Genomic DNA, 26,993 nt, shown 5'->3' with positions numbered 1-26,993 from the left:
AGACAGAGAGAGAGAGAGAAAGAGAGAAGAGAGAGAGAGACAGAGAGAGAGAGGAGAGAGACAGAGAGACAGAGAGAGAGAGACAGAGAGAGAGAGAGAGACAGAGACAGAGAGACACATGTGTTTTCGTTACTGAGATCTTGTTGATCTTGTGATTGAGACCTGACTGATCCCTGTGTTTATATAAAGCGTTATATATATATATATATATATATATATATAAAGGTTGTTTTTATTGAAGTTAGAGACGTTACCTCTCCAGACGAATCGATTCTGTCTTTCTTAGTTTCTCCTCCCACGTCTCGTTAAGCTCAGCGATGATCTTCTCTGTCTCCTACGTCACACACACAGATAACGATGGGTTAGTCGGACGCTGCCCTCCACCCCCCATTTTATCAAACTGTCCCCATCAAAAGAAGCCGAATCGACTATTATCAGCTCCTGTTTGCAGTGTAGCTGTGGATGTGCAGACAACTATCACTGATCACTGTGACCCCGAAGAAAACCTAAAAAACTTTGATTTGTGAATGAAGTTCTGCATTTGTAAGGAGCGACGTTTTTAGCAGATTTCGCTCTATCAGCACTGAATCTAAAAAGGTCTGTATCACATCTGTGTGTTCAGATTTGACTCCTACCAGAAGTCTTTCAGCTGCCTCCTCTTTACTGATGGGCTCTGTGGCGACCGCCTCCTCTCCCTCCTCTCCATCCTCGATCAGGGGGTCAGGGTCAGCGGGGACGTCGCCCGCAGACGCCGGCTCACCTGCAGCTGCAAGGACGGGAAATCGTTTTTTAAAAAGTTAGGTTTAAAGGTAGCTTTGTTTGCTGAGAGAACATCAGGCTCTGTTTCAAGTTTCAGTACAAAAAACACACGAGGAAGACAGTCACCTGGAGGGGCGGAGCCATTCTTAGGCGTGATCCCATTGGCTGTGAGGGCCAGCTGCAGCGGGGAGGGGGTCAAACCCGCGACACCACCGGTGCCATTGTTGTTGTTGACTTTAAGAGAAGCACAGAGAGAGAGAGCAGCAGGGTCAGGTTTCATTTTTTAACAAGGAGGAATCTCTGCCATCCTGGTTATGTAAAGAACAGCTTGTAAATATCTGCACACACACACACACACACACACACACACACACACACACACACACACAGTTGCTGTTGTCTGTAAATACCCGACTCGGACACACAGCACACACACATGCCGTACATACCATGTTTAAACATACACACCACATGAAACACAGTTTATCAGAGTATAAATGATCTGTATTCTTTGTGTAGTACACAGTCTGTATATGACAGTGAAACCTATACAATATACTGTGTGTATACTAGTATGATTAGTATTATACGTGTACTATAATCTGGCTGTACTGTGTATACCAAAGATATACCACAATACCAGTGTGTTACACGTGATTAAATCTATTATCTATTTTTTGTTGTACATATGATACAATGTACTGCGTGTATACAGATATATTTATACACATTTATACACACAATCAGTATAATTATTGATTGTGTGTATAGCGTATACAATATTATGTGTATTTACCAGTATAGTGTGTACCATATAATGTGTGTGTAGCAGTAGAGTGTATTGTGTGTGATGTGTATGTACCAGCATTATCCAGCAGTTCCTGCAGGCCCTGGGAGAACAGCAGATTTCTCAGTCGTTCCACCTCAGCCTTCAGCTCTCTGATCAGTTTGGCGTTTGGATCTTCATTGATCACAGCGTTACAACGAATCTGTTTGGCACGGTCAGCATACCTGGAACCACACGAGACTTAAATTAGATAAAACGGGTTATAGCTCAGCTTCTCTCTGCATTAGAGTAGAGTAGATTAGATTTGTCTACACATTGAGTCTGATAGATTACACTCGACATCAGTGTCTGACCTCAGGGTGCTCAGTGTTTCTTCGTAGTTGATGTCAGCAGGACTTAGAGCAGCGATCATGGCCGTCCGAGAGTTTCCTCCTAAAATAAACAAACATTAAACTTTATCTCTGGTCTTATTAGCCGTGGTTAAACAGGATCTAGTCCTGAAGATAGCCGTTTGTACTTTTTGTATTACTGCCAGTTGTGTGTGATATTTTTATTGCAGTACAACTGGTCCTACAACCAGTTTTACTGACCCAGGTTTTCCTTCAGTAGCCAGGTGAGGACAGAGTCTCTGTAGGGAATAAAATCACTTTTCCTCTTCTTACTGCTCTGCTGCAGAGGAGAGAAGAGAAACAGTCACTCTTCATTGAAAACGTGAACTGGGATCATCTTCTACTTTTCAGTGTCACAAATGTTCATTTTCTGATGTTTAGTATAATAAAGAGTGTGTTGACTCACCATTTCAGCCAAAGCTGATATGACTTTTCCCAACGTGGTGAGAGATTTGTTGATGTTTGCTCCTTCCTGTACATAAAAATAAATAATCAATTATTTTATTTAGAAATTGTACATTTTAATTAAGCCAACACCAGCATGACACGTGTGACCTCTGACCTTGAGCCTAGTGCCCTTTGCCCCCGACGAGTCCGCTCGCTCGCTTCCAGCCAGGTCGACCAGACTGATCTTACTGACCTGAAGAGAGAGTTAAAAGTTTCATCATTAAAATCCTGATTGTAGATGACATCTTTAAAAAAGTACATGGTTGCACTGAGGTCCTCACAAGTACAATAAGGACACTGGGTCCTCACAAGGACTAAACACTGCCACACACCTTCTCGGTGTCCAGGCTGGTCATCTGGTCTCGCCGTTTTTGGGTGAAGACGATGGTGAAGACAGCATGTGACCTGGACGACGTCTCATTCATGTTTGTGGCTGCAACTGTCCTGTAATCAATAACCAATCAGGTGTTAATAATCAATCACTGACAATACAGACTGTTGTGTGTGTGTGTGTGTGTGTTCACAGGAAGAAGACTGACCGAGCTTTGTTGCCGGCGTCCATCAGGTCCCGGATGTCGGTGAATCCGGTCACAGCCAGTTTGGACAGATCCTCCACATACGGCCCCAGGATGGGATGCTCCCGAACCCGCAGAGTCCCCTGGGACTTTGGATTCAACAGATCCCGGACCCGCTCGCAGTAGATCTCCATGTAGGACACCTGGAGGTGGAGGAGAAACAGCGTTCAGCCATTCGACAGTCACCGAACGAACCGGTTTATATCGATGGATCGGGTGAGTTTACCTCCACAGAGTAGGTCAGGTCAGGGTCTGTGTTTTCTCCCGTTCTCTGAAACAAGTCCTCGCACAGCTGAACACAGAGACAGACGTCCATTAATCAGAATCAGTCCATAAAATGACATTAACGGTGGATTTATGATTCTGTATCAAGGTGCTCTGAGATCCTGCTGTTGCTTCATCACGACCACGTGGGGACTGAAATATGTGTGACTAATCGACACGAGCTGCATTACGTTCCCTCCTTAATTCTTCTGGTGAGGGTTACAACAAGAAACAGAAGGAAGGTCCAGGGATTTAAACATCTTTACACATACAGCGTGATGGGAATAAAGAATGCAAAAGTGTGAAATACTGTTGGTGGGACAGTTTGAGGTCGAAAAAATGACTTGATGTGTTAATTAATTGCTCAAAAAAATGAAAAGACCTTAAGACGACAAGAAATCTATCTATCTTTAAAAGCTCCACAGATTGTGGCTTGTTGTTGTGTTTCCTCTTCAGCACTCTGGTTGATCCAACATGTGCTTCTTAGTGAGGCACTGAATATACTTACTCTTTGAGTTTATAGGCAAACAAGCAGACAAATGTGTTTGTGGAGACCCTGATGAAACCTAGAGTGGATCCATGGTCTGTCTGCTCCAGGAATAAATTAATAACATTATTTCACCTGAAGAAAGAGTGCCTTCATTCTTTTCTTCCACGGTTGTAAGAAAGATTTCTGGAATCTTCTTCTATGTCATTTGACAGATTGTTCATCAAATCACCTGCCAACTATTTTTCTGACAGAGCCAGCTCATTTCCAATGAAACCTTTCCAGATGGTTCCATGTAACAAACCATCTGGGGTGTCAGGTTACAAAATAAAAAGCTTAGTCATGTGCAAATTATTTACTTATCTGAACCAGGCACATCTGCAACATCTCAATCTTACTGAGCAAAGACATGTAAGAATGCAAACGTCAAAATATCTGCCTGTCAGGACTGATGATGGCAGTTTTTAACTATTGTCAGATTAATCTTCATTTACTCCAACATACTTTTAGACAGTCAAATTGTACTGAAATAATAATAAGTATATTTAATAACTATAAATAAGAATAACATATCCAGTTCCCATGTTGAAGACCAACAGAACACCTTGACACCGAGACATAAATGTAATCAGACGGATATGTAGAGTGTGTTACCTGTGGTATGATTCCCTCCTGCCCAGGTTCCTGTTTGCCCATCATAGTGTAGCTCTTTCCTGCACCAGTTTGGCCGTACGCAAAAATACACACATTGTATCCTGAGGGAAAAAATAGATAAAAATATTGCTAAACCTCTGAAATCCAATTAAGAAAGCCATAAAAACTGGAACAGTCTATTTTATCCTAAACTGTCCACGACCAAAATCAGCTCAATGTCAATGTGAGAAACAGGACTTGCAGCTGCTGGGTCAAGCTTCATATCAGATGTACAACACATGGTGTTAATAGTTACTGTTAATCTCTACCAACATTTGTGCTATCACCAACATTAGCATTGTAGCATCATCAGTAGGATAACTTACATCATTTGCATCAATAGTGTCATCATCATTAGCTAAGTAGTATCAGCTAGAATTATTAGCATTAGCATCATCAGCAGAGTACCAGAAACATCGCTATATATCACCACCAGACTCCACTGACAAAAACAAGGATTTTACCAAGCAGAACACAGGAGCTGCTGCAACACCACTGCCTCCATCTGTTAGTTTGGTAAGTTAGTAAGTTTGTGTTATTGTGAGGTAGTTTAACTTATGAGATTACTTCTTCCACCACTGAAAGTCACACAATAACACAAACGAACAAACAGGTAATCCAGCAGCTCCTGTGTTCTGCTTGGTAAAATTCATGTTTTTGTCAATGGAGTCTGGTTTTTATATATAGCAAAGTTTCTGGTTAAACAAAAAAGATCCTACTCTTTAATAAAAATCATTTACACCCAAAAACATGGGAAAATAAGGTCCAGGTTCAAAAATACATGCAGCACATCCTTCATCCTGTCCTCTTCACCATTAATAACGCAGCAGAGTCCAAAGGGTTTTACCTTCAAAGGCGTGCAGCAACATCTCCTCTCCGATGTCCTTATACACCTGCCTCTGAGACGCAAAGCTGGGGTCATCGACCTGCAGAAACACAGACACACACCTCTGGTTATTACTGATCCTGGTTTTATCTCTATCTGTCTTTATGGTGTGTGTGTGACAGTGTGCGATCACCGTTGTGTGTGACCAGTAGGAATAATCGAAGGTGAAGTTCTTAGCTCCATCTTTGGGCTGTTTGGGGTTAGAGATACCTGGAAGAAAAGAGAGGAATCATCAAACACTTTCAAATCTTTACCACATACTTTTGGCCACATGGTGCAGCTCCTAACCTCAAGGTGTTATCTGCACGTGATCTCTAAAAACACGACTCGTCATTAACGAGTTCGGTGTATAAACGTCTGAGTGGATGGTGAGCGTGTTCAGACAGACGCTCGGCTGCTAAAAACAGTCCTGCTGCTGCAAAGTCTATAAATAAACTGCGAGTGTGTTTGAGTTTAAATAGCAGCAGGTTCAGAGGTCACATGACGGGCAGAGGCATTCTGGGATTGCTGAGGCCTGTTTTAATACGTGTGAGACTGAGGGAAAAGATTTATTAAATATAATGAGGAGTTGTTTTTCAAAATGAGCACAACTGAAATTACTTATTCACTATAGAACAAAACAAAGACATTTTTAGAACAGATTTACAACGTTTACTGACATACAACTTAACTTTTAACGAAAGAAAATAAATGACGGTTAAGATAAAGTGCCACCTACTGAAGACTATAAAATGTATGTGATTACGTTTAGGAAAAGATTGCAGTTTTGGGAACCGAACTGAACTCTCCCGTTAGAGGGTCCTGTGTTTGGTTGATCTTCCCATCCACCTCAACCCCCTCCTACGCTGAGTGTTTTGCTCTTTATTTTACAACATCTACTTCATAGATGTCATAATTACTACGGCCACTAGATGGCACTTAACAAGAAGATGTAACCGTGGGTTGTAATAAGATGCTGCACAAGCGACGTATGTGGGTTTGTATTCCCTTTTTTATGCCAAAAAATAAGAAATTAGCAAAACAAAAAAAATGTCACGTTCAGGTTAAAGTTTAAGGGTTTAGTTTAAGGGCCTGGGAATGTACACTGTCAGAGAGGGTCCTCACATGTACAGAAAGACAAACGTGTGTGTGTGTGTGTGTGTGTGTTGTTTCTTACAGGTGGTGTTTCCCTGCATCTGGATCACACACTTGGCGTTGCGTCCCGTCTCTCGGGAGTTGAACGGGCGGACTCTCACCGCCACCTTCACCGACGCGCCCGCCATCATTCAGCTCCGCCCACCCCCACCTGAGGACAGCCAATCAGAGAGCAGAAAGAAAACCGTCAACATTAAAAAGGTGCAGCGAATGTTTCATCATATTCATTCCACTCCTCCATCTCTCTCTCCTCTTTTTTCTTCCCTCCATCATCCCGTCTATATATTTTCTTTTCCATCTCTTCCTCCTCTGATTCAGATTCAACAGAAAAACTCACTCCCTCCATCTTTTCTCTCTCTGGTTTTATGGTCAAACCACTTCTCCTCCTCTTTTTCCACCACTCCTCCCTCCACTTTACGAGCTCAGTTTCCCGCCTTTTTTTCAAACACTTGGTTTCCCTCTTCACTTCTTTTCTTCTTTCGACACATATATCCTTCTCTCTCCTGTCATTTTTCCCTCTCTTCTTTCTTTTCCATCCTTATTTCCCCCATTACTCGTCTTTTCCCTCATCATTTTTCCTTCCGTCCTCCTTCCTTTTTTCTTTCCACACATCTCGTTACTCTTAACCCTCCCTTTATCTTTTCTCTTTTATTTGTCATTTCTCCTCTCTCTCTCTCTCTCATTCTTTTTCCTCTCTCCTCTAATTCATCCTGGGCGTTCGAGCACTGTCAGCCATTCCCTCTCTCTCTCTCTTTCTTTTTCCTCTCATTACTGCTCCCTGAACCTCCTCCTCCTCCTCCTCCTCCTCCTCCTCCCTTTCATTCTTTCCCCTCTCTCCTCCTGTCTTTCCTTCATGTTTCCACTTTTTTCATCTCTCTCTCTTTACATTCCTGTCCTCTGTTATGTGTTTCCCCTGTCGTCATGGAAACCACAGCTGCCTCGTTTTCACCTCTGTCTTTCTACTTCTTCCGTCCTATTGTCTCTCTATCCTTCTTAAACTCGTTCTACATTTTTTTATGTCTATTGTCTCTCTCTTCCTCCTCCTCTTTTCTTTCATGTCTCTCTCTCTCTTTGACTTTGTCAGTCGATGTCGCACGCCCCTGCCTCAGGCCTTTAAACACTAACAGTCTTGTTCTCCTGGGAAAACACCTTGTCAGGTGCTGTTACTGTGTGTGTTGTCTCATCACTTTGTCACAGTCAGCAGTCAGTTATCTATCAGCGTCCTGACGCAGACACAGAGGGCTGTGATCGTGTTATTGATCAGCTCTGTGATTGGTTATCAGCTGGTGTGTGTGTGTGACAGAGATTGTTCAGATTGTTACTCTAAGTGTCTGACAACATTATGGAGAGGATTCCTACAGAGACAGAGCTTTTTTATTACTTTCAGTTTCACCAGAAATTTATATCATACAGACCATGACAAAACAGGAATTTTACAGAGCAGGACACAGGAGCTGCTGCCTCCATCTGTTAGTGTGTCTGTGTTACTGTGTGTGTCAATGGAGTCTGGTACTGATATATATACATGTATAAAACAGGACACTATATGTCAACATGTCAGTAATGGTCAGGTTGTAACCACAGACTTCCTGTGCTGTCTTTGTACATCTGTCTGTCTGTAACAGATGAGATATGATTGAACGGAGCTGAATGACTGAATGATCTTTACAACAACAGACACGACACGCCCAACAGGCTCATGCAAAAATAAACAAAAGAAACAGGAGCCATGTTGACCGCAGTCACGCCTGTGAAATCATCACAAAGGTCACAGGTGGTTTATCGCATTACGTCCATTTACATCAGGAAGTGTGCGATAAGTCGACCAGATAATGAGACTGACCAGAGAGACTCGGGACAAATTCAGCCACTGGAACTAAATATGTTAAAGAACAACCAGGTGACAGCAGAATACAGTAACACACACACAGGTCAGATTAATGAGTGAACAGCAGCAGGACACAACATCTCCCCCTGTGAGGAAGTCACGTCAGTAGAAATAAACAGAGCTAGGTTCAGATTTTAGATGCTGGACGTCAGGACGTTAACAAATCTTTTATCACAGCTGGTTATTTTTAATCCACAAAGACCAATGTTAAAAACATGCAGGTTATTTTAGGTTTGGTTCATGTTCATACACTGTGTTCACAGTACCAGACTCCATTGACAAAAACAGTGATTTAACCAGGAGCTGCTGGAATACCACTGCCTCCATCTGTTAGTGTGTCTGTGTTACTGTGTGGTACTTTTACTTCAGTAAAGTATCTGATTACTTCTTCCACCACTGAAAGTCACACAGTAACACAGACACACTAACAGATGGAGGCAGTGGTATTCCAGCAACTCCTGGTTAAATCCCTGTTTTTCTCTATGGAGTCTGGTACTGACAATCTGAACATGTCAGTGGTAAAAACAAGAACTTTAGAGTATTTGTTCTAACGTCTCCTCTGAAGACATATTTATATTATTATAGTGTTGTGTGCATAAAAGGCTAAATAATGGGAGTAAAGGTTTGCAGAGGTGTAATTATTCAGATTTGATAAAATGCTAACACACACCAACCGCTGGAAGGTTTTTAAATGTGCAGCTCCCACAGCACAAACACACACACCACAGAAAACAGTAAGAGAGTGTGTGTTTGCTCTGTCAACACAGCTTCAAGTCACACAACCAGAGCAGGAACACAGCAAACAGAAACATGCACACACACACAGACAAGATGGTGGACACAGATACTGGATTGTACGCTAATCTTATTGTGTGTGTGTGTGTGTGTGTGTGTGTGTGTGTGTCTAGGTGAGTGAGCAGCCTGCATACCACAGACCAGGGGCAGAAACGCTGACTTCACATCACAGGCATCCCAACACACACACACACACACACACACACACAGTTATTCAGAGTTATTCAGTGTGTCTGGTTGAACGAGCCGGGCTAGTTGTGGAGCTGCTGTTAGCCAAACTAACCAGCTGTTTAAACACTGTTAGCTCACACACACACAGACCACAGACAGAAAGAGAAAGACCGTTTTCCTCTGTTTCCTGCTTCAGAGGAAAAATTCCAGTCATTGTTGCGGCTCGCAGCTTTTATCTCGCAGCTAAAACCAGCTGGATCGTCCGCTAACCCACGAGCTAGCTCCAAGAGCCAAACGTTGCACCGCGCTCCTCACACAGGAAAGAATGTGGAAACAGAAGCAAACCCAGCCTCATGTCTGCGACACACACTGATGTAAAGATTATTTACTGCGTCTGAGGCACGAGAGAGACTCGTCCTCCTCCTCATGTCCTCCCAGTCTCCATGACAACAGAACATGTATGCACGGTTTGTCATCAGGGATGCTGACTGAAGTTTTTACAATTATCATCAGACCCTCTGCTCCACACGGAGAGTCTGCGGTGTAAATATCAGGTTTCTATTGTGTATCGTGTTCACAAGAGCGAGTCTGTAGAGTCAGAGAGTCAGAGTCAGAGTCAGTAGAGTCAGAGAGTCAGAGTCAGAGAGTCAGAGTCAGAGTCAGAGAGTCAGAGTCAGAGTCAGAGAGTCAGAGTCAGAGTCAGAGAGTCAGAGTCAGAGAGTCAGAGAGTCAGAGAGTCAGAGTCAGAGAGTCAGAGTCAGAGTCAGAGAGTCAGAGAGTCAGAGTCAGAGTCAGAGAGTCAGAGTCAGAGTCAGAGAGTCAGAGTCAGAGTCAGAGTCAGAGTCAGAGAGTCAGAGAGTCAGAGAGTCAGAGTCAGAGAGTCAGAGTCAGAGAGTCAGAGAGTCAGAGTCAGAGAGTCAGAGAGTCAGAGTCAGAGAGTCAGAGTAAGAGTCAGAGAGTCAGAGTCAGAGTCAAAGAGTCAGAGAGTCAGAGTCAGAGAGTCAGAGTCAGAGAGTCAGAGTCAGAGTCAGAGTCAGAGAGTCAAGAGTCAGAGTCAGAGTCAGAGAGTCAGAGTCAGAGTCAGAGTCAGAGTCAGAGTCAGAGTCAGAGTCAGAGTCAGAGAGTCAGAGTCAGAGAGTCAAAGAGTCAGAGAGTCAGAGTCAGAGAGTCAGAGTTAAAGAGTCAGAGAGTCAGAGTCAGAGTTAAAGAGTCAGAGAGTCAAAAAGTCAGTCAGAGAGTCAGAGTCAGAGAGTCAGAGAGTCAGAGTCAGAGTTAAAGAGTCAGAGAGTCAGAGTCAGAGAGTCAGAGTCAGAGACTTCAGTAACTCAGTCAGTAACTTTTATAATCATAGAATCACTGAAACAATAATCTCCTGTTTGAACATCTGCAGAATCACTGTGATCTAATCATGAACTTTGTCCCAGCGTTACATCACAGGAAACTGTCAGCATGTCTCTGTGCTGTTTCCTCCTCCTGTGTGAGGTCACCACAGCTCATCAGGTCTTATTGATTATTGATCAGCGGTGAACACGTCTGATCTGATGTGATCACAGTCATGAGGACAAACTCCCACAGAGACACAGAGTTAGTTCCCATGTGCAGGCCTCTCTGGAGGAATGTGATAATGAATGGTCTTCATACCACACACACACACACACACACACACACACAGAGCCCTTCCTATGGTAATGTACACACACACACACACACACACTGTCTAAAGATAGTCATCAGCGCGACCCGACGCCCAGTTTGTAAAGAACATTTTACACTGACTCTCTAACGCTGTTTGAGTCGAGCTGACAGACGAATGTCTCCGCGTCCTGTTCACATGACAATGACCACGTGCTGCCTTCCAGTGCAGTGGGAAACGTTGGTGTCGCAGCCTCAGCCTGTACAGAAATGACCTCAGGCGGCAGACAACATAACTCGTGTCTGACTGATAAATCAACATCGCAGGAATTGTCAGACAACTTTAACATCATTATATGTCAATACCAGACTGCACTGACAAAAACAGGAATTTTATCGAGCAGAACACAGGAGCTGCTGGTTTGTTTGTGTTGTTATGTGGTACTTTTACTTCAGTAAAGTATCTGATTACTTCTTCCACCTCTGAAAGTCACACAGTAACACACACACACTGACAGATGGAGGCAGTGGTATTCCAGCAGCTCCTGTGTTCTGCTTGGTTAAATTAGTGTTTTTGTAAATGGAGTCTGGTAGTGATATAAAGAGACGTTATCAGCCGGCTGTCTGTCTCTCTCCTCACCAGATGTTAGCTGTGATGTCGTTTGTTGATTGAAGAAGAAGAAGAAGAAGAAGAAGAAGAAGAAGAAGAAGAAGAAGGGAGCTCTCTGCTAAAACCACCTGTGTGGAGGTTGACGGTTCATGTAGTCCAAGCTAAATGCTGCAGCTGGATGCTAACTCGAGTTTCCCCCTGAGAGGCACTAGCCTGAGCGCTAACAGGTGGAACTCAAAGGCTCTCTGCCAGACGGTACGTTTAACATTCCTCACCTGGAGGAGGTTTAGGAAAAGGCTTCGAGGACAACCAACACACACACACACACACACACACACACACACACACACACACAGAGGCCTAGCATAGTGAAGCAGTGATCGGTCTCTCATGTTATCAGTTTTGTGGTGTTGCCTAATAACATCAGAGCAGAATCCAAACAACATGCAGCTAAAAATACACAACACACACACACACACACACACACACACACACAGAAACACACACAGATAGCTGAGATGCCTGCTGAGTACTGCTTTAGCCACTCAGGCTAACTTTAGAGAGCAACGTTGCCTCTAAAAGTTGCTCTCTAAAAGTCTCATTAGTCAACACTTCAGGACCAGAACCATGCGGACACCCTGTCCTTCTGATCCGGGTCTTGCTGGATCTCGTAACTCCAGTGAAGGGACGTCTTAACGCTTCAGACGACAGTGCGTTGCATGTTAGTGTTTGTCCTCTTCCTGTTTCGACATTAAAACGCTCCACATTATAAACAATGAGCAGTCACAGTGTTGGAATGAGACATGTTGCAGTGTCCACATACTGTGGTCATGTAGTGTATTTAATTAGACGTGTTGACAAACTGAACTGTGGATGGAGGCGCATCAGTAGATACCAGCCCTGGTTTTGTTTTGAAACGTGACTATTTATCAGTACCAGACTCCATTGACAAAAACACTAATTTAACCACTCAGAGACACAGGAGCTGCTGGAATACCACTGCCTCCATCTGTTACTGTGTTTGTGTTATTATGTGGTACTTTTACATATATAAAATATTTTATTACTTCTTCCACCTCTGAAAGTCACACAGTAACACACACACACTGACAGATGGAGGCAGTGGTATTCCAGCAGCTCCTGTGTTCTGCTTGGTTAAATTAGTGTTTTTGTCAGTGGAGTCTGGTTTTGATATTTAGAGATGTTTGTTACTATTAAAAAGAAAAGCAGCAAGTCTTCATTTCAGACTCTGGAGCTGTTACAGTTGAAGGCATTTTGCCTTAAAAAGAAGATTTCTGTGATTATAGATCAACTTATTGATTAATGACCTAATCATTACGCTGTAGCGGTGACTGCAGGTTTTAAAGGTGAGTTTTGTTGTGTTTGAGAAAAACTTTAAATATTTCGTTTCAAACTGTAAATATGGATCAAACACTATATGTTTCAGTATGATGGTGTTTAATGACTTTCTATTAAATATTCTGATTGATAATGACCGAGCTCATGGTTCTCTGACAGCTTTCATATTTAAATGAAACGTCAAATATTAAAGAACTAAAACTAAACTTACCTCAAACTTAAAGACCGTTACTATTAGATTATATGACGTTTATTACCGGGGGGGGGGGGGGGACTCACCTCTACCGGACCAGGAGGAAACCGTGAGTCTCGTGGAGGCCACGCGCTGATCGGCTCACACCGTCCCCATCCCTCCGATCAGAACAAACCAATAAATGATCGATAACAAACGGCGGAGTTCAGCCGGTCAGTCGGTGAGGCAGCCGTGGTCCCGGTCCTGGTCCCGGTCCTGGTCCTGCTCTGGGCCTGTCGGTACCGGGACACAGTCGGTCAGAGGGCTGGGTGGGGGCGCTGCTGTGCCCCGCACACACACACACACACACACACACACACGGTAAAGAAAAGTTCAAACTCACTGTCTCCTCCGGTGTAACGGCGGCGGCGGCGGTGGCGGACGGTTCTCCGCTCTCCTCGGGGCTGACGGCGCCGCCCGGTGACGGTGACCGGCGGCGGAAAGACTAAAAAACAAAGTGAAACAAGATGAAGAAAGTTGAGGCCCGCTGCCGCCGCTGGCAGGGCGGAGAATCACGGCAGGTCCGGCCGCGAGCTGCGCCCTCCGACTCGGTAATCCGGTGGTTAGTCCGGCCCGGTGGCCGCCTCTCCCGCGCCCGTTCTGAGGGGAGAAGGTTCACGGTAAACCGGGAGTGAGCGGAAAGTTTAAAACGGAAAATGGAGGAAAAGGAAAGAGAAGAGAGAGAGGGGGGGAGAGAGGCAGAGAGGCTGGCCGGTGGCCTGGCCGCGCGGCGGGTGTGTGCGTGTAACTGCGGGCGCGTCCCCGTGACGGAGGAGCGCAGAGAGAGAGGGGGGGGGGGGAGCCGTCAGCCCCCGGGGCCCGGGCCGCTCCGCCCCGCCCGGCCCCGCTCCCTCCCCCCGCTGCTCCAGAGGGGTCACCGCCTCAGAGCTGGTCCACAGACAGAGGTCTCACTCTGACCCCAAAACCAGAGTAACTCAAGTAACGAAATACTTTGACTGCAGTACTGTAGTACTTTTACTCAGGTAGAAGTGTGACAGAGTATTTTTACTGGAGTACAGTGACAGAACAGAAGCAGTGGACAGAGAATAAAACTCTCAGCTCAGAACATGTTTTCACTCTAGGTTTTAATATATATACATACACATACATATATATATAATCATCTATAACACAGCACATTCTCACTTGATGTTTCATTGTATTTACTCATTCATATGTTTGTTCATTATCATCGTTACTTAGCAGTAACTGTAACTGTAACTGAACGCTGGGTTTCCACAGGTCAGAGCAGCTGACGGACTCTAATGGAGTGGATCATCTCCTCAAACAGAGGCGATCTTCGCCACCACCACCACCCTCCTCATCTCGCGTGACGCCCATTGGAACCGGAGACACCAGATGTTAAAGGAGCAGTCCGTCTGCAGGTACCGACGATCAACCACAGCTGATGCTGACGTTTTAAACTTGAGTCTTAAAAAAGGCTGAAAAACTGAATGTAAACCGTTACGTCCAAAATAATATTCGTTTGTTGTCACCAGGGAACAGTCGAACCTGAACGCACAGACACGACACTCTTATTTTTAGACTCGGTGTGACTTATACTTCCTGATGACATCATTATTGATATGACCATCGTGAATGAATGTCTGTAAATCTGCTTAGAGACCAGAGCAAAAAGACGCTTCAGAACTTCATTCAGAATCCTCGTGTTTTTAAGTTTTCTTCAGTGTCACAGTGACGCAGTGACAGTTGTTGGTACGTTTATGGAAACACTGAAAACAGGAGACGCTAATGGTCAATCCGGCAACTTTTAATAAGGACTCTGCCAAAATGTTAAGAAATACAGGGCTGAATATTGTTACTCATCCACAGTGAGGGTAAATAACATGAACACAAACTGTCTCTTAGTTTTCATCACCTCAGTTTCTGTTTAGTCAAATATCACGTGTGTTTGACTGCATGTGTGTGTGCGTGAGTGTGTGTGTGTCTATAAAACAAGAGGGGGTGGGGTCAGGAAACACCTGGAAGTCAGGAAACACACACACACACACACACACACACACACACAAAGACAGAAAGAAAGCAGTGTTTTCTTTTTAACAAAGCTGTAAAAACCAACTATGAAATAAGTTTCTGTTTGTGTCTTCATGAGGATGATGATTGATACCGTCTCTGACCTTTGACCTCCTTCTGATTCACAGAAAAGCTGAGTGTTGATTGGTCCACGCCGTGTCCCTCAGGAACGACTGGACTTCTTCCTGTGATGTAATGAAACACGGTGGGTGAGGGGGGGGGGGGGCTCAGCTGTGAGGAGGAGGTCAGGGGTCAGAGGTCAGACTGACATGTTGAGAAATGAAATACCCACAATTCACAGCACTTTGATGTTAATGTGTGTGAAGGTTCAGAGAGGTGTTGCCCCCTCTGCTGGACACTGCAGCACATTACAGCAGGACGTTACCATGTGTGATCGGTTTATAAACATGAAATAACTGGTTTACTAACGACTATAAACAAGTGTTTATTCATGTATCTGGACACTCTGAAGTGGAGGCTGCTGATAATGAACAATATCATGGTAAAACACAGCTGTAATGATGTAAAATATGTTTTCACAGGTGAAGTTAGAACAAATACTGAACATTAATAAAACATTTTAAATGTTCTAATATCTTTAGAAACTACATTTTAGTGCAGTGCATTTATTAAATGTTTGTTCCCTGCTTATAAATACTAAATAGCATGAAGTAAAGTTTTAAAGAGAAATGTTGTTTTAGGTTCATACTACTGCCCCCATGTGGACAGAACACAAAACAACATGAAATAAAATGAGAATGTTGAGAATTTATATCACATTTTTGACATAATATTTTACAATTTAGAATTAGAAGCACAAAATACTGCATGTTATTGACTGGTAATGCTAACAGCTGCTAACAATGGCTAACCTGCACTGAATAAACGAACCCACTGGAATCCAGTCAACTCCTTTGTGACGTCCAAGCTCCAGCATTTCTTGACTGAACTCATGATTTTAAACAAACTTAAAATGACTCTATAATGAAAAATGCCACGTATCAGATCTTTTTAATATCAAATAGAACATAATTTAATATATAAACATTAACATAGTGTAAGGAATAAAAACGGTCGCGTCGTGAAATCAAATTATCAGGACTCGTTGAAACTAGAGGCACAGTTTGAAGTTTACTTTAAATGCTGATTATTTAAGTCTCTCAGGCCAAACGATTGTACTGTTTTAACCTCAGGGTGGTTCAATGTGAAGCATCTTATCAAGCTTTTATTAGATGTCAGCTATAAAATCTCCATCAGTGGCTGACAAATAAATGCAGCAGAGAAGAAGAATAAAGTCATGAAACATAAATATTCATATACAGTGATTAAATGTACTTTAAATGTACATGAGACTGTTCTGTTTTAACTTTTGCCCTGGAAATGAGTTATTTAATTAATTTAATTGTATTTTTAAACTAATTATGAAGGTCTCTTATTCACCTTCCTTATTAGTTTATCTACAATATATTTCACAGCTGCTGTGCAGTTGCACCCCCTACAGGTCAGAGGGGGAAACACTCATCTTAAACTTTGTGTAAATAAATAACACTACGAGGGGCGATGGGTGTTTCCCTCCAACCTGACCCTTCGTACTGTAATAATAAACAAAAACGTCTGTAGATATATTTGTTAAGTATATATTTATATATAGCCATGTTATGTTAATTTCTCATCTGAACGTCTGAATGATATAAACAGGATAATAGTTTCTGAGGTCAATGGTTTCCTGTGTCATGTTCTGGTTTATAAACTGGCTCCTTCATCAAGAAACAAACCACTCAGGATTTATACGCACAACAACAAGAAGAAGAAGAAAATCATTTTTCTACAACACTGTAAAAACAAACAAAACCATGCAGGAGGAGAGAACAGAACAGAAGACTGTGGGATCTTCACACGAAGATGTTTCCGTTCTACGTGACTGAAACTTCTCCGAATATTTTTACCAAATGCACAAACATGTAAACAAATAATTGTCACTGGAAAAGACATCAAGTGTGTACGCAACAAAAATTTACAACTACACACACAAACACACAAATCCAATGAAAAGACCCAAACCAACATTATGTTTACTACTTGTGACTTTTAGCTACAAACCAAATCTTTAAAAACACTTGTACAGCTTCATGTTAAAAAAAAAGGTTTTTGAAAATTCCTAAAACAGCTGGTCACTGCAGTTTTTATAACAAACAGGAAGAAATTTCTTGGGGACTAGTTTCAGCAGTGGATTAATCCAAGTTTGGTGCCATAGTGAGTATATGAGGGCAGCAGGATGATGTGTTTGAGACCCAGTGAAACAGTGTGGATCAATGATGTGTTTTTGGTGAGTGCTGGTTTGATTGTGCATGGGATCTGTTGACAAGGAGGAAAAGTATACAATACAGTTTGCCTTCAGTCAAACGTATCAAAGAAAATCTGATCAAAACCAGAAGAGGGCGCTGTTAGTCTACAGAACATGGCAGAGAGTTCAAAGCTCTAGACGACACATCAACCACATCACAGTGAAATTATTTTTTAAACATTCTTCTGTGTCCCCTGTGTCTTCCTCTTCTGTCGACCAGTCAGAAAATAAAATGACATTAACTGATGGCAGTGGCCAGTGTTTATCTGTTGTGTTGGTTATTTTTGCGATCTGACTGTCATGTGAAAGAAGGTTATATTAAAGGTTCAGAAATTTCTATGATTGATTTTGAGCTCATTCAAACACCGGGATCGGCCCAGACATTCAGTCGGTGCATCCCTCTTGGTGGACGCTTAAGGGTATTTCTACGTCAAATGTTTGATGAACTGTAGGAGCGGGAATGAGGCTCACACATGTGCAGATGTGAAATTTATAATCAGAACTATGCGTACGCATTATTTTATAAATCTGATGACAAGGATGCGTCAACAAATCAGTCTTAGTCTTTTGTACATCTGGCCCCTGGAGTTCCCAACAACCCCTGAACCCGTGTCATCCTCGCATCTTGGTTTCTCCCATGAATAAACACAAGGGAGACTGATACGAGGAGGGAGGAATCAAGGAAAAATATTTTTAATGAAATGAGACATCCTGTCCTTTTTAGTAATCTGAAGAGACATCAGCTCTGATGACAGTGGCACAGAGGGATTACAGACTAATGCAAAGGAATGCTTCTGTGTATTCTCACTCAAGCCTCTTCAGGGCAGCCTCCTCACTCCTCTGAACAGTAATAAGGGAGCTGAGATGTCCTTTATGATGGCGGGCCCAAAGAGGAAGGGAGCAAGGTAATGAAAAGCACCCCTGAACTTCCTCAACAACCACTGTACCCCTCAACAATCCACTGACTCCTCAACAATCCTCAGAGTCCTCAACAATCCTCAGAGTCCTCAACAATCCTCAGAGTCCTCAACAACCCTCAGACTCATCAACAATCCTCTGACTCCTCAACAACCCCCAGACTCACCAACAACCCTCGGACTCCTCAACAACCCTCAGACTCCTCAACAATCCTCTGACTCCTCAACAATCCTCTGACTCCTCAACAACCCTCGGACTCATCAACAACCCTCGGACTCCTCAACAACCCTCAGACTCCTCAACAATCCTCTGACTCCTCAACAAACCTCAGAGTCCTCAACAACCCTCAGACCCCTCGATGACCCTTGGACCCTCCTGAATGACCACTATTGCTTCCAACATTTTTCCCAATATTAGGTAGGAAAAGTGACACCTTCATATTTCTGGAGAATGCAATAAATAATTAATGTAAAATAAATTTTAAAATTCTGATAATTTTAACGATCCTTGATGCTGTGTTTTCCAACAGCACAAGATTTTAGTGAATAAGTGAAGAGTTTTTTTACTGGCCCAACTGCAGCACTGATGACGGACTTCCAGGTGTCTCAGGTGGTGTTTCTCCTCCTCAACAAAGCCAGTCCAGATCTGAAGGATCCACCCCTGCTGGACAAAAGAGAGGACTGAGCGTCCCTCATGTTGTCTCTGAACGTCCTGGTGGAGTAGTAGTACAGCAGCGGGTTGACCACACTGTTCGATGCCGCCAGACACAGCGTCACCACCACCGCCCGCTGCAGCGCCACCACGATGCCACAGTTCCACCTGCCGCAAACAGCGTGCAGGTGCAGCGATCTAATCACGTGATAGGGCAGAAAGCAGAGCAGGAAGGTCGCCGTCACCATAGTGACCAGGTGCACTGAGCGCCGTCTGTTCCGACGTCGAGCGCTGCTGGACTGGCTGCTGCCATGGAGGCTGGTGCGAGCTGTCAGGCGCCGGATGATTCTGCTGTAGCAAACGATGATTGTGAGGAAAGGGAGGAGGAAGCCCAGGGCCAACGCCACGTAGTTTAAGATCAGGATGCGCCCCCATGAGGAAGGGCTCGACGGCTCGAAGCAGCGAGGAACCCCCGCCCTGACAGACAGGAAGCAGAAAGAAACACAATCTACATTCAGTACAGTATTCCCTTCATCTGTCATCACTGCAAACATCTTTTTTATCAATAATTCTTCACTAATATTTCAAGTTGTCAAATAAGTATAGAACAGGAATGCATTGGAGTACAAGCACAATAAAATGGAAATTATCAAGAAAAATCCAAGTACTTCAAAACTGTAGTTAAGTACCTTATGTAAGTAAAGGTATATTCCACCACTGTGGAGTTTACTGCTTTTTTTCTGCAAAACCAACACTAGCTAGCAAGCTAAAAGAGGCTAAAAAGCTGCAGACATACTGACATTTCTCTGTGAGTTCACAGCTACCAAGACACCACTGTTACTTCTTTGATTAATTAGCCTGAAATGGCAGCACTGTCAGCAGCACTTGCAGGTTTGTCCCTGTATGTACTGTAACTGAGGAGGTGCTGCAGTCCATCAGTTCAAATACACACAGACTGACTGTAGGTATGAGATCAGGGCCTGATATGAAATATTAAACTGCAGGGTGATCCCAAACACTCACACTCCAAATACGAAACGCTGCTGTCTAATGCTGCAGATTAAACCTGGCTCCATTTAAACGTCTTCTATTCATGTCTCAGTCACGTCTTCATGCTGCAGAGTGAGCGATCAGTAAAAACACACAGGAATGTTTCAACACAGAGCTTTTTAACCTCTTCCAGTGTTTACTGATATCCATCAATCAAAAAACCAACACAGCGATGTGCTGGTTTGGTCAGCAGAGAATTTGTTTGCATTCCTTCAGAGTTCCTCCTGCATTTTTCAGGACTGATTCAGTGACCACATTGCTGCTGTTCTCCAAACCCTCCATCACTGGTTTAACTGATTAATTCCTCACTGACGACCACTGGTTCATTTCATTTGAATAAAGATAAACTCACTACAGCTCCTGGTGACTGATTATCTCTCAGTAACAGGTTGATTTTTATAGAGATGAAGTGAAACCAGTGGCTGCATGGAAAGAAAGAAAATAACTGACGACACGCCCTCTAGTGGACGTATAGCTTAACATCAACGGCAACGTAAAGGACGCATGGAAGCACGTGGGCAGTGACAGTAACATCATTTGAAATGGCTTCTTATTTCCATACGTAAACGGAGCACACATGACTCACCTCTCTGTTATCCCATTGGACAGGAAGGGTGCAGAGGACACGCCCACAAACAGCCAGACTCCCAGACAGACCAATAAGGTTCGAGTGGGCGTGGCCAGAGAGCGGTGACGCAGGGGCTGGGCCACGGCAAGCCAACGGAGTATGCTCAGCAGAGTGAGGAAGAGGATGCTGAGGGAAAAACAAGTCTGAGATGAAGACTTGGTTTGTGTTCTGGTTGTTAGTGTTTGTTAGATCAGTGCAGGTCAATTTAATATCCTCTGAAGTGATGGAAACAGAACTGTGTGTGTGTGTGTTACCTGGTGTACAGGTTGACGTAGAAGCCGTACACACACAGTCGGCACAGCCAATCAGGAAAGTCCCACACTCCACCCCTGAAGTAATACGCCAGTCGCAGTGGGAGGGTGAGGGAGAAGCTGCCGTCTGATAGGGCGAGGTTCATCATGACCACGCAGGAGGGCGAGTTCCTGGAGGGGAAACAGGAAGAGTCAGCACGGGGATGAGAGAAGGGCAGCCATGTTGGTTTTCATGTTTGCATTAAACTGCAGTTCCTCTCATGTCCACTAGGTGCTGCAAATACACTCCAAAAATACGAAGCTAGTGTATTTTATAGACGGCAGGTTCATTTACACCTAGCCTTAGATTGCAATCTGTATCCGGACACGTTATCCAGATTAAGAATAACGCACATTAATACCAGGTGTACAACAACAACCTGAGCAAGCACCTGCACACAGCCACAGTCTTATCCCAGCTCTGGTCATGTTATGATAGCATGTTTGCATAGAGCATAAGTACGCTGGTTATTCATCCCTGCTTGTACGCTTGATTTGTATGCAGCATGGTAAGCAAATAAACCGATGGTCACAAAATAATCAACAGCCTGAAGTTTTATAACACGACAGCTGAGTCAGCTTCCAGGACAGTGCTATCAGATGTTTGGTTGTTTGAAAAGTAGGGATGTTCCCATCACATTTATTTTTGGCCCCAATCGAGGTCCTTTAATATCAGCCACCTGCTGATACGGACCTGGACCTTACTGTCCTTTCGTCACGTCAAAGTCCAGACCAAGTTTTTTACCACTGACAGGTTCAGATTGTTCTTCTCAGAGTCTGACAACATGATGACAGGATTCCTACAGAGACAGAGCTTTTTAGATCCTTTTAGTTTGACCAGAAACATCTCTATATATCACTACCAGACTCCACCGACAAAAACAGGGATTTTACCGAGCAGAACCTTCACCTTTGTGGTTTCTGTTTAATAGATATTTTTGTCCGGGCTAAATTGAGAAATATTCCATTTGTGTGTCCTGTGTCACCATGTGTTGTCACTTGCTTGAGGAAAAACCTGTTTTTCTTTTCCTGTTTCCTCCTTTGGTGGATGTCAGATCTATTTTTGGGTTCGGTTTGTTTTACACACAGCAGAAGTTGCCACACAGAAACTTTTACTTTTCAATCAAAATGTCCAAACCGGCCCGTAAGCGACAAACACGAGAACTTTAGTGGACGGACTTTGACACGAACAATCGTCCTTTGCGTTAAACTGCAGCTGCTGTAGGCGGTGGCTGGGTTCACTGCTCTTAAACACATTCTTACTGGAAACTTAGTGAAAACCACTGCATCTGTCTAACTCTGTTTGTTTAGAGGCCGTCTGCCTCTCTCTCTGGACCATCGGTCGTCCTGGGACCTTTCTCCCACTTGAAGACAGATGTTTTGGATCTGGATCGTTGTCGTCCAGGACCCCCAGTCTCCTCTTTGTTTCTCACCAGATGATGTGCTTGCTTTTGCTACTTGTATGTTTGTGGGTTTTAATAGACAATGCTGTTGTCTATCATAGACAGAAGAGACCTCACAAGGATAGAGAGAGACGTGTGTTTGTGTGTTCAGACCTGCGGCTGCTCTGCATGAAGAAAACCACCAGCGCTCCAATGTTGCAGAGAAACGCCACAGGAAACACCAGGAAGTAGGTGAAGGTGTAGGCGCGGTACTTGAAAGCATCATCGTCATGGAAACATGCCGCCAACCCCACCGTCATGGAGGTGTTGTTGCTAATGACGATGGGCGTGGTTAACAGGCGCTCTAGAAAACACAACAACACAACAGAACACATTTAAAACATATATCACATTTAAGGACATGTGTCCTGTACTCTGTAGCAGTGGTTCTGGTGTTTAAAATATAAAATGTAAATACAACAAACTGATCTAAGGACTGTGTGACTGAGCCCAAACACACCTCAGACCAAAACCACACAACCAGGAAACTGATGCCTGTGTGTGTGGTATGTAAACCAGACCAAACCAGTTGACCTGTTTTACACAACGCTGCTTTCACTATATAAACACCTGCTGAGAAAAAAACACTTTTGTTCCTGGGCTGCAAATTTGAATTATGAGTTGTGACTGTTTAACTGTCTCTTTATCCAACAATATGCAAATGACTGAATATATGATGCAGTCTGTGTATGCTAACATAATGTCTTATGTAATATACGGTTAAAGAGGAAGGAGTTCATTTGTTACAGGTGCAGATTAAAAGATTAAAGTATTGAATTTCTTCAGGTTTCCACCACTTGTTCTCTGCGTGTTGCAGGTGCAGATTAAATGGGATGTAAACTGATTTTTTGTTTTTCACAAAACACCATAATGTAATTCAAATACATGCTAAAAACGTCAGCTAGACTAAAAGAGTAAATAGCGTAGTTTAGATTAATGATTCCCACTCACTCTGTTCTTCATGTCGGCACATTGTGATTGTTTACATATGATACACAGGTGACTTAAATATCATTTCCCCCCTGAAACTGAAACTTTTGGAAGTTATGGTAGCTAATAATGCTACAGCAACTTCTGATTATACAGCTGATTACTTTTGACTGGATGGTTTTACATTTGTTTCCTTAAATCTCTGGTTTGAAATTTGGTAGTTGTAACTAAGAAACACAAATTTAATAATAGATGTATGAATAACTGGTGCAGCCCAGTGTTGATGAGCTAACATCTAACCAGCTAGCAAACTCATGCTAGCACGAGCCAGGCACAACAGCACAATCAGCTTCTTTCCATTGTCTTTGCACTGCACAGTGATCATTTGTTCTGAGGATTGTTCAACATTTTAGTCAATAAAGATTTTTGAAGACTTTAGCTAGTAGTTAGCTTGATGTGCTAATGGACGAGGTCTCTGCAGATTATGAGAAGCTGGAGTTTGATGTCCTCCTGTGTCCTAACTCTGTGTTAACCATGTTCCAGCTGTGAAGCAGCTTGGATGGTGACACATGGCAAATAAACTACAATAACTTCCTCATTTCTGACCTATTGAATTACAAAGACCTCGGTATTCATTGTTTCTAAAGTCAATAAAACATTGTGTCTGTTCTGTTGCTCATTCAGCATCAATATCCAGCTGCAGTTTATGTGTTTGTGTTGTTGGCTACAGTTTATTCATGAACACATGCAGGTATGTTTCAGTGTAAACACAGTGTGTCCACATACACACAGCTGCATTTTAAACCATGACTTTGCTCAGGAGTTAAACAAACCAACAAACATTTACCAAACTTCCCCCAAACACGAGCTACTTAGTGAAGCTAAACATAAACGTGCAGTGGAAGATGTTTGGTTCTCGGTCAGAGTGAGTCAGGCTTGGTGTCGTGTCACATCCAACACAAATGTTAATATTTGTGGTGGGAAACCAGATAGGGATCATGTCCTCATCGCTGTAATAGTGAGTTCGGCCTGTGCTCATTTTGTGTCTGTGGTTATTTAGTGACTTGTATGACTGTTCTGTGTCTCTTTGAAGTCATTTAATTGATACTAAACTATCAAGTCACTTTAAACAGAGGGTGTGAAGGGTAAAGTGGCCCCTGGATCAGACCCAGTGCCCAGTGTTCAGTGATCCTTCCAGGCCTGGGACTGGACCAGGTCTGGACAATGTTTGTGTGAAATTCCCACAAAGATTTATCCTGACATACAAACACTCAAGTGCAGCGTGGCCCGACTGCGGTGACCTCTGACCTCCTAACTGATTTGTGTTTATAACGTTGCCAATGTTGGAGGATGGTTTACTCTAATGTTTAACCTCAGTGACCGACAACGAGCGGAAAAACCGACAGCACAGAGGAACCCTGCTTTCATCTTTGAATAAGAAGACACTGAAAAATGAAAGGCAACAAACATCGCTTCGACCCATCGCTCCAAACTTCACAAGGTAGAAAAAACAGCTTCATGACGACACACTGGTTCCTCTGCCTCTTTACAGTTGTTTTGTTTCTTTGTTGTTTTTGTGCTCTTTTTTTGTCGTTTTGCATCTTTGTAGTCTTCACTGACATTTCAGACTTTTCAAATAATCCAATGTTTTATTTAAATCTTTGCTCATTTACGTTCTCCTTCAGTTCCTCTGTGTTTCATACACAACACTTAATCCTTAAGTTTATGTGAAGACGTCTACAAATGTGGAGATGCATGGTTGGCATTGGAGAGCGACAGAATACATAAGACCAGACACAGATTTCCACTGAACGTCTGTAGAAGTTTAAGTTTAATACGACAGTGGATGTATCGTAAACAGCAGAAACCACAGTGATCTGCACCGAGCTCCATGTAAGGGCTTGAATTTTGAGAATGTCATTTAAGACTTTTTGTCTCCCTTCACGTTGTTAGTCTGTATTTTTAAAGTTGTCACTCACCGTTCATCCTGTCACAGCTTCATCTCTCCATCAGTCATCCGTTCATCCGTCCGTCGCTCTGTGTATGTGTGTGTGAGTGTGAGTGTTTCCCTCCGTCTCTCTTTTATCACTGGTGTTCAGTTTTCAAATCCTCCTGTGAGAGTGTCTGTGGGTGTGTTCGACGCCTGGCAGGAATTCCATGGAAGCAGCCGCACACACAAGGCAGGCAGAGAGCCAACACACACACACACACACACACACACACACACATGCAACAGTTCCTACAGAAAAAGAAATAACACACTTTTCTAAAACATCAAACTTCCTTAAAACCTTTTGATCTGTCTCCAGTTCACCTGAGATTTTTATTTTATATGTTAAAATGATGATCAGTTCATTCCACCTTAGAATGGTTAAAATGGTATAAATAACATGGGGTAAAATCGATGCTAAAATTCATCAGGGATTCATGTTTTTTGTCTAAAACCATGAGGCTTTGTTACAGTTTGTTTAGTTCACACGACGATGACGTTTTAGGGCCTGAAAACCCAAACTTCCGAAAACGCCACCCTTATCGTTGCCGTGGAAACTGGCAACACGCAGTTCTTGCGAAAGCTGCGTCGACGCTGCCCCACCTCGAACAGAAGAACAAGAGGAAGTTACGTCGCCATCTAGTGGCCTGACTGCGTTTTCAATCGTTTACGCAGATCAGGGTGAACAAAAATCATTTTCACAACACTGTCATGCGAGTGCTTTTTTAAACATTTTAAAACATTTCCTGTTTTAAAAACTGTTTTGTGATCAGGGTTTAGATCTTTGACGATTCCCTCATTGGTTAATTCAGGTCATGTGAGCACTGGAAATTAAGCAAGGTGAATTTATTTGGTTTTTATTTTGCTTGAGGAACCAAATTACATTTATCTGAAGGTTGAAAACAGTTGTGTCCATCGTATATTTTATGAATGAAACCGTTATTTTGTTGTTGGTCAATAAAACAAAACGGGTTAATTGTGTATTTAAAGTAGACGGGAGGAAATGAAGCAAAAGCAACGTGAAGACAGGAACATTTTTTCTGTGTCGAGACAAATCCTGACTTTGGTCTGGTCGTCTCCTCAGGTTGTGGCTCGGACTGACCTCCACCACAATCCCTGACTTTTGATTGGTCCTGATCCAGAGTCTTATTGTTCAGATATTGACTTAAACTGAAATGAAAGATCTAAACTCTAAAAACACCCTCAGGACGTCTCCACATCCAGACCTGGTTCAGCATCTGTGGGACGATGAAAACAAAAGTTTAATTTAAACTCTATAGATTAATATGAGGGGCAGATAAGGAGCAATAAAAGATTTAACACAGGCAGTAAAGGCAATAAAATGTTTTTTCTTACCTGTAAATTTATATTTATGGGATTTGATCATAATAATAATAAAATTAATCGTGTCACTCAAGTGCCTGTGTTTTATTTTCCCAGATTAACATAAAACTTTCACCTTTTACCTTTTTAAAAAACATCCATTTTTAGCTGGATGGAGTTTTGAAACGTTCCTGGTGATTAAAAAGGTAAAAAGTTCAAAAGGTCAAAAAGTTTCAAACAAACGTCACCGGTCATATGACCGTTAAGCGTACAGCGCATGCTCCG

The 26,993-nt window shown here is 43.0% G+C and overlaps 2 protein-coding genes and 1 long non-coding RNA gene across 8 annotated transcripts in view; 1 reads left to right on the top strand and 2 right to left on the bottom strand.

The window, feature by feature from the left end:
* LOC108892368 (kinesin-like protein KIF1C) overlaps positions 1-13,904 on the bottom strand; it is a 40,772-nt gene extending 26,868 nt beyond the window's left edge. Inside the window, 17 exon segments of the mRNA XM_051072669.1 lie at positions 255-334; positions 636-766; positions 886-993; positions 1,622-1,770; positions 1,900-1,978; positions 2,137-2,212; positions 2,342-2,407; positions 2,498-2,575; positions 2,715-2,826; positions 2,922-3,100; positions 3,184-3,249; positions 4,363-4,463; positions 5,249-5,327; positions 5,421-5,497; positions 6,444-6,572; positions 13,156-13,341; positions 13,452-13,904. Coding sequence (XP_050928626.1) covers positions 255-334; positions 636-766; positions 886-993; positions 1,622-1,770; positions 1,900-1,978; positions 2,137-2,212; positions 2,342-2,407; positions 2,498-2,575; positions 2,715-2,826; positions 2,922-3,100; positions 3,184-3,249; positions 4,363-4,463; positions 5,249-5,327; positions 5,421-5,497; positions 6,444-6,552 — 1,490 coding nt within the window. The 5' untranslated portion in view covers positions 6,553-6,572; positions 13,156-13,341; positions 13,452-13,904.
* Positions 11,490-20,863, top strand: LOC108892370 (uncharacterized). The gene is made up of 4 exons (XR_001962452.2): positions 11,490-11,772; positions 14,351-14,493; positions 15,271-15,347; positions 20,715-20,863. It is a non-coding gene; the product is annotated as an uncharacterized LOC108892370 (long non-coding RNA).
* Positions 15,359-26,989, bottom strand: LOC108892369 (cysteinyl leukotriene receptor 2). Of its 6 annotated transcripts, none has more exons than XR_007813796.1 (6): positions 25,375-25,515; positions 22,580-22,769; positions 20,988-21,155; positions 20,692-20,859; positions 18,731-19,532; positions 15,359-18,635 (listed from the first exon to the last, which is right to left on the bottom strand). XR_007813796.1 is itself a non-coding variant. In XM_051072681.1 (6 exons), exons 2-6 carry the CDS (start codon positions 25,379-25,381, stop codon positions 19,010-19,012), a joined length of 1,056 nt encoding a protein of 351 aa, XP_050928638.1. In that variant the 5' UTR covers positions 25,382-26,623; positions 26,845-26,989; the 3' UTR covers positions 15,359-19,009. The 6 variants fall into 6 exon arrangements, 2 of the variants coding, with proteins under 2 accessions (XP_050928638.1, XP_050928639.1); XR_007813798.1 differs by having other exon boundaries at positions 15,359-18,616; XR_007813797.1 differs by having other exon boundaries at positions 15,359-18,597.
* Between the last annotated feature and the right edge of the window lie 4 nt (positions 26,990-26,993).

This window comes from Lates calcarifer, linkage group LG9 (assembly GCF_001640805.2).
Source record: "Lates calcarifer isolate ASB-BC8 linkage group LG9, TLL_Latcal_v3, whole genome shotgun sequence".
Taxonomy (NCBI): Eukaryota; Metazoa; Chordata; class Actinopteri; family Centropomidae; genus Lates; species Lates calcarifer.
This window is presented reverse-complemented; position numbering and strand designations above follow the sequence as displayed.

Excerpts from the sequence above, each read along its gene's own strand:
- LOC108892369 (XM_051072681.1), bottom strand. Across the intron at positions 21,156-22,579 it reads TTCATGCAGAGCAGCCGCAG|GAACTCGCCCTCCTGCGTGG; the intron begins GTCTGAACACAC and ends TTTCCCCTCCAG. Across the intron at positions 20,860-20,987 it reads TACGTCAACCTGTACACCAG|CATCCTCTTCCTCACTCTGC; the intron begins GTAACACACACA and ends TTTTTCCCTCAG.